General features: G+C 38.9%; 1 protein-coding gene across 1 annotated transcript; it reads right to left on the reverse strand.

Annotated features, from left to right (window-relative positions):
• Positions 1-424: 424 nt before the first annotated feature.
• Positions 425-6,647, reverse strand: LOC118062703 (protein NLP2). The gene is made up of 7 exons (XM_073411262.1): positions 6,346-6,647; positions 4,287-4,342; positions 4,069-4,152; positions 3,087-3,940; positions 2,769-2,816; positions 1,707-2,670; positions 425-1,444 (listed from the first exon to the last, which is right to left on the reverse strand). The coding sequence occupies exons 1-7, from the start codon at positions 6,645-6,647 to the stop codon at positions 555-557; spliced, it is 3,198 nt and encodes a 1,065-aa protein (XP_073267363.1). The 3' UTR covers positions 425-554.
• Between the last annotated feature and the right edge of the window lie 667 nt (positions 6,648-7,314).

Consider the following 7,314-nt stretch of genomic DNA (forward strand, 5'->3'; position numbering starts at 1 on the left):
AAACTCCAGATATTGATGTCACGCAGCGAGAGAAGCTGATCTGCTGCTTTTTCCTTTGGATTCACCTTCTTCTTCTCCTTTACAAGCGGCTCTGTTGGTTCGAAGATGGAGGTGAGAGTGGCTGGGAGGCTGATTTGGTGGTCGGTGGAGCCCGATCTTTGCTGCGAGGACACTGCAGTCAATTAGTGGAGGTGGAGGTGGAGGGCAGGGAGGAGGTGGTGGTGGTGGATCTAGATTAGGACTTGGGTCAGGTTATTGTGCTACGTCTAGTTAATCAAGGATTAATTTGAGTGTAGAATTCCCATTTGTTATACTTTATAGAGAAAGGAAATCGTGCTACTCACATTTATCCTTTTCAAAGTAAGATGCAGTTAAAAAAATGACAGGATTATATATGAAGTATAATCCTTGTTTATTCCTCATGAATGGCTTGTTTCTCTGAGTAAAACTTTCCAACAGAGTAGAAATCTCAGAAAACATCGTCTACGTACTATGTCGGAAGTCCAAACCAATCATGTATGTGGTAGAGACTAGCGAGAAAATCAATGGAAGCCTTAGAATGAACCTCGGAAACCAAATGGAGAAGGATATTTGTGAAGGGATATCTTGATTGTGTTTCTTTGAGAGATTCTGTGTATCTCTTTGCACTCCTCAAGATCACTATCACAAGTCAAACGAACCCAATCCCCATCATCATCCATATACTTGAGACCAATCCATGTGAAATCATCTATCTCGAAACGCTTACCAATCTCTTGTTGCAAGTCTCTTACACCCCACTTTGGTTGCAAGCCTAACCTATCCTTCTCTACTCCATAAATGGCTTTCACTTCAAAGACACCTCCTTCTCGTAAACTCTGGCCAAAACGTGGAGGACTTTCTAGCTCACTTAGATGAATATGATCACTGACTGTCCTTGTTTTGTGAATTTGTGATCTTACAAGAAAGTCCGGTCCACCTTGGTTATTCAAGCAATGCAATTCTGCTAATTCGCTACTGCAAGTCCTCTTAGAAATCCCATTCGAGGTTTCTGCAAGTGATGAAGAGCCATTTCCATTGCTTGAGCCAGTTATGGCGGTGGCAGCATGCTGCTGTGCTCGTCCAGAACAGCAGTTACTTGAACAAGAGCTCCTACTACACGGAGAAGAATGGGATTTCGAGGCAATGCCAGAAGGGCAAGAATCATCAGGTGGAGAGTCTAAGTGCTTTGAATTATCAATACTCCTGAATGATGAATAAGAAGTATGACTTGAAAGTTTTGGAGAGCTCAGTCCTGGGAAGGCTGGATAGAAAGATTCATTTTGGACGGCACCCTTGGCACCATGGACTGTATCAATCATCTGCTGGAGTTTTCGTAAGGAATGGTCAACCATCTTGATCTTTCGAGAAGGCCATCGTTTGATACCGTGTTGTCTGCATATCCTTTTCAGAGTAGTCGAGCAAACTGCAATTAGAACAAATTGTGTGAGCACACCATTGATTAGCTAACAAATGATATTTTAAGAAAGCGAACTAGCTGAACAAAGGAAAATGATGATACAGGTTTAGGAAGATTAAGATCAAGTTGGTCTCCGGCAAATGTTCGTCTGTGTAATGATAATCATCTAATCTAATAAAGGAGGCCTCAAATCCAACATTGAAATGCTACTCATTAATTACTTCAAATATAAACATGTGGTTTCAGTTGAGATAGGACATTTTCATACCGCCGAGGCTTTGAGCAGCATCATTGAGGCTACCGGCAAAGTATTGTTGAAGAACTCCCAAGCTGATTGTCTGAATCTCTCTCTTGGTGCGTCTCTTCTTACTTGTTTTTGTGCTACCTAACAAGTAACGTCCGCCAAAAGCAGAAGAAACTCCATCACCCTCGATACTGCTATTAGGTCTAGGATTTTGCTGAAGTTGACCCAACTCTGAAATTTCTTGCTTATTGTCTAACTCCTCCTTGGAGTCATCCCCATGAGTTATCATCTTGAGCTCTTCTTTAGGTTCTTTGGGATAGTCCCATGTGATGCAGCAACTTTTACCCTTCTTTTGGGCCTCCACCATGCGGGCAATCCAAGATGATTCGTCGGGTGGAGCTTCTTTCGAAGGTGATGATACAAAACTCTTAATTTTTTCTATATCAAGCTCCTTGTCCATGACAACTTGTAGACTCCTGCAAACCTGTTTTATGGAAACAGGCAATAAATCCCACATCTCCTTTTTCTCTTCGGTATCTTGGCAATCTTTTGGCAAGAATAACTCCAACACAAATTCAACGAATCCGGTAGAAATGCTTCTCAGGGGAATCGCTATGGCAGCATGAAGACCAAATATCTTAGCATGGTGAGCTAAAGGATAATCTTTCTTGCTGAAGGAAGTCATATCATTCGTGAAACATTGCCTTTGTGTTGTGAATGCTCTCCCCACAATCCCTTGTCCTAGGAAAAGGTATTGCTCAAAACTCGCCATGTGAAAACCTGAAAAACCTCTGTCGGCTAAAAAGCAAGCAGAATCCACAGTGGAAATACAAGAGCTAAACCTCTCGGGAAACTGCTGGCGTCCACTTTTACCTTGGCGGCTACATAAGGCCCATGTTAGAGCCAAGGGCAATCTATATGTCTTGCAAACAGATTTCACAATATCTGGAATCTCAGGCACTGCAGCTTGATTTAATCGATTGCAAGTCTGTGATAAATGGAACACAATTGTCATCTTGGTTATGAATGCTAAAATTTCTGAAACCTTTGAGTCTAGTGTCTTTAAAATGTCTAGTATCTACGTACCTCGGCACCGGGAGAGCAGAAGTCTTCAGAACTTCTTAGATCAACAGCCTGCAAATCAACATGCATATATATAAAGACCAAAAAACAAGGAAAGTTCTCTGCTTATTTCACAGGCTTGAAGAAATTGATAGCCATTGTTACTTTTGAAAGGCATTTCGATCATTAAAAAATCTGAAAGTTAAATGCAAGTCAAGGGATATGAAATGAAAGAAACATGAAGCCTATAAGCAACTAACATAAAATAATATAACAATAGTTTCATTGTAAAACTTGATAGCTAATTGAAACCTTTGCAAGATACATGGGAAACGAACAAACCTGGAGAACTTTGCAGATGTCTTCTAGTTCTTGACGATAGCTTATCTTCTGAATGGTAGTCGCAATCTCAACTATGCCCAAGCAAGTCTTGCTGCCTTGTTTGAAAAGTGGGAGTGCAAGAGACCCTTTAATGTGATGTTGTACTGCATGATCTTTATGTGGATATTCTTCACTTTTGAAGAGACTTACGTCAGGAGTCCACTCAGGCAGCTTCTCCAAGAAAACCCGACCGGGGAACCCTACAGGACTTCTTGCATCCTCTTCTGCTTGGAAATGATAGGCAGTTGAAACCTTTCTATAACTTGCAAGGCTCTTGCAACTCGGATTGACAAAGTATGGCTGATCAATAGTAGCAAGGACTCTTTTCCCTTCTATCTCCATGGGTAGCCAAATCTGGATAAGAATATCTCTATCTTGTATACGATTTTTCAAGCATCCAACGGCTTGCATTACTCTCTCCTTCACAGAACATGAAGTCCCTGGATTTACTCTCTGCACCATCTGCCATTCGAAACCCGATGCAGCAGCTTCTACCCCACAGCTTCTGGGGTGCGAGAAAGGTGTTGAAGTCTCCACAGAATCTTCAACCTGAAGTTCAGTCTGAACAAGTTCCGTGCTGTTTGGATAATCTAGAGGTGGATTTCCATGGCAATGCCTTTCTGTTTCTTCTTGATAGTCCTGCTCGTTTGAGGCTATGCTCAAATTAGGAGTCCCCGTAACAGGAATATAAAGTGAAGGGTCATGGAGAACATTAGAGGTGGAGAGAGCTTGCTGCAGAAAGTTGAACCCTCCATCCTTCTCAATCCACCCTTGATACAAGATTTCATCCATGAAATCCCAGTTCGTGACATTTCCTGAGAAAATATCGAATGTAGAATTAGGGGTAGAGGAACTATGGTCATCCATATAGTCAACTTGCTCGGAACTTGCACCAACCAAAGCTTATATATATATATACACTCCAAATTAGGAATGTTTCAACCTGAAACACAGAAGTACAACTCAAAAACATGAACAAAAAGAGAAAAATCCAGGATTACCACGTACTTTACATCAAAACTGTACTCTGAAATGCATTTCAAAGCAATTCATAAACTAACATGCTTGTTTCTATGAAAACTAACAGGATTGGACCTTCATCTATGATAAGCCATGTATTAAAATAACAGAAGAGAAACATGAAGCAAGAAAGAAACTCACTTTCTGAAGACTCTTGATTCAGATAGGCCAGATTCTCCAGTCGGTGTACCATGTTGCTGAAAGCAGTGAACAGTGAACCTTTATCAAACTCAAGAGCAGCTGCCGTACAAAAATAACCAAGACTGCTTTTTGGGTGAAACTAGTTTCTGTTTCTCTTGTTAGACCTCATGCATCCCCGAATTGGTAGATGAGAGGATTGCTGTATATATATCTTCTAGGTTTTTTACATAGGGTACTGCTATAGTTTCACAAACAGAAGATTGGGTACTCAGGCTGTACCAACTAAGAAACCGAAGAAAAGGAATAGGAGATGAAGTTAAAGGCGTATGTTGAGATTACATACTCCATCTTCACCTATTTAGTCATTTCTAGGTATAAAGTCAACCATTAAAAACATAAACAATCAAGGGGAAAATGAGGAGGAAGAGGTGTGCGTGTGTGTGTGTGAGAGAGAGAGAGAGATGAAGCTTTTATTTGTTTAAGTATACAAAATGAAGCAATAATCAACAAAAAAGGGTCTAATGCTATTATTTAATTCACCTGGTCATAAAATGAGTTCAATTTCATCGACTTAAAGCTTGACTGTCAATCATTTTTACCTTTACCTACCAAGGTAATTAGCTCAAGATTCTCGTTTTGTGCCTTTCGTATCAGCAGGACCCAGCATTAAGCATTCGGTTTCAAGAAGCCCAGGCACTTGATGCTCTAGAAACTAAAAACCCTGTATGATATTTCTGCTGCTTCCTTTGCAATAGTAGGTGTGCTTGTGTTTTTTTCCATCTAATGGCATAAAAAATATTGGTTCAAAATCCATCGAAGTCTAAAGAAATGCAGTATGGTGCTCTTTCCAGATCGTTTCGGAAGATTTCACGTTTATGGGACAGTCTGCTAAGTGCTAAGAAGGACAAGTTGGAAGGGCTAATGACAGTTTTTAGCAACGTATCTCTATGTCATGCAACGCCTATATAGTTGGGGCCAAGAATTCATTTTTATTCACCGCCGACAGATTTGCCACATTAACAATAATTACCAACCTCAAGATCAGTTCAGTGTTTATGGTCCTGAACATGGTGGAAACCTCAGAGTCAAGCAAGACTTGTGTTCTCGTAGAAAGTGCGTGCCTGTTTCATTGCCTTAGTGTCCATCATGTGCTGCTTTACAGGAAGCAAAGCTAGGGAAATTGTTGGATTTTGACATAATAAAATGCAGAGGCTAGCAATTAATACACTTATTCTGAAACTTCACAGATTTATTGATCATTAGAGGTCTTATTTAAATAACAAGGAAAAACTGAAATGCAAGTAATAAGCAGCTCAATATGCTGTTGTTACATAACAGAATTAAAGAAGATAATGATAAAATACAAAAGATTATGTCAATCCTAACAGATTTTGACAATTTCAAATTGACAAGTGTTTTATTAAATCTAAAACTCTTATTAGCTTTCACATCAGTAGCTTCTAAGGCATCAATTCAACACTCCTTTTTGGCTCTGAAGTTGCAGACTCCAAGTCTCTATCTAAAGAACTCATACTTAGCTTTAGGAAGTGGCTTGGTTAGAATATTAGTATTTTGATTTTCTGTTTTGCAGTAGATCATCTGTATTTCACCTTCTCTTTGTACTTCTCTTAGGAAATAGAGTTTCAGTTTAAAGTGTTTCATTTTGCCATGAAACACAGGATTTTTTGCAATTGAAATTGTAGCTTGATTGTCTAAAAGTATCCATGTGCTTTCCTTTTGCTCCATCTGCAGATCAGCCATCAATTTTCTAATCCAAATGGCCTGATTCATTGCAACAGTAGCAGCTACATACCCTGTTTTTACTGTGGATTAAGCTATGACTTCTTGCTTCTTAGAGCTCTAAGAAAAAATAGCAGAACTAAAGCTAAAACAATAACCTGAAGTGCTCCTCATGTCATCAACACAAGTGGCCCAATCACTGTCAGAATAACCATGGAGTATGGAGTTTTTAACTTGACAGAACCTCAATCCATAGTCAATTGTTCCCTGACAATTCTTTTTGCTACTTGAAAATGTATTTCACTTATATAATACATACCTTGAAAGTGCATTTGTAGCATTCATAATGTCTGGTCTTGTTGCAGTGAGATACATCAAGCATCCTATTAAGGTTCTGTAACGTTTTTCATCAATCTTTGTAGCTCCATCTTCTTTGTAAAATTTCTCCTTTTGATTCATTAATGTTGTTGTTGGTCTGCACTCTTCCATGTTGAACTTCTTTAGAATCTCTTTAACATATTTTTGCTGGCATATGAAGATTTCATTTTGCTTTTGTTTAACTTCCATGCCGAGAAAAAATGTCATCTTTCCCAGGTCAGTCATCTCAAAAACATCCTTCATTTCTCTTTTGAACACATTAATCTACTTCATATTACTTCATGTCACAAGTAAGTCATCCACATAAAAAGAAACCACAAGTAATTCATCATTGACTTTCCTAAGATAGAGTGTAAATTCAATTAGATATTTTGTAAGGCTTAAGTCTAACAAATGTGCATTAATTTTGCTATACCAAGCTCTTGGTGCTTGTTTTAAACCATAAAAAGTCTTTTTCAGTAGATATACTTTCTCCTATTCTCCTTGAACGACAAAACCTTCAAGTTGCTCTACAAATATTTCCTCCTCTAAATATCCATTTAAAAAAGTAGATTTGACATCCATTTGATGTATAATCTAGCCATTTTAAGCAGCAAGAGCAAACAACATTCTTATAGTATCAAGCCTAGCAACCGGAGCAAAAGTTTCAGAGAAATCCACCCTAAACATCTTAGCATATCCTTGAAAGCCTTGCTTTGTGTTTGTTTATAGAAATGTCATCATTGAACTTGGTTCTATAAACCCATTTGACTCTCATGGCCTTTTTATGTGCAAGTCTGTTCACTAGCATCCAAGTCTGATTTTTTTTCAATCATCATAAGCTCCCCTTACATTGCAGTCATCCAGTGTTGATCAACAGTGGCTTCCACATATCACATAGGTTCAATTATTGCCACATTGAAACTCTGAT

The sequence above is a fragment of the Populus alba genome, chromosome 9 (assembly GCF_005239225.2).
Source record: "Populus alba chromosome 9, ASM523922v2, whole genome shotgun sequence".
Classification (NCBI taxonomy): domain Eukaryota; kingdom Viridiplantae; phylum Streptophyta; class Magnoliopsida; order Malpighiales; family Salicaceae; genus Populus; species Populus alba.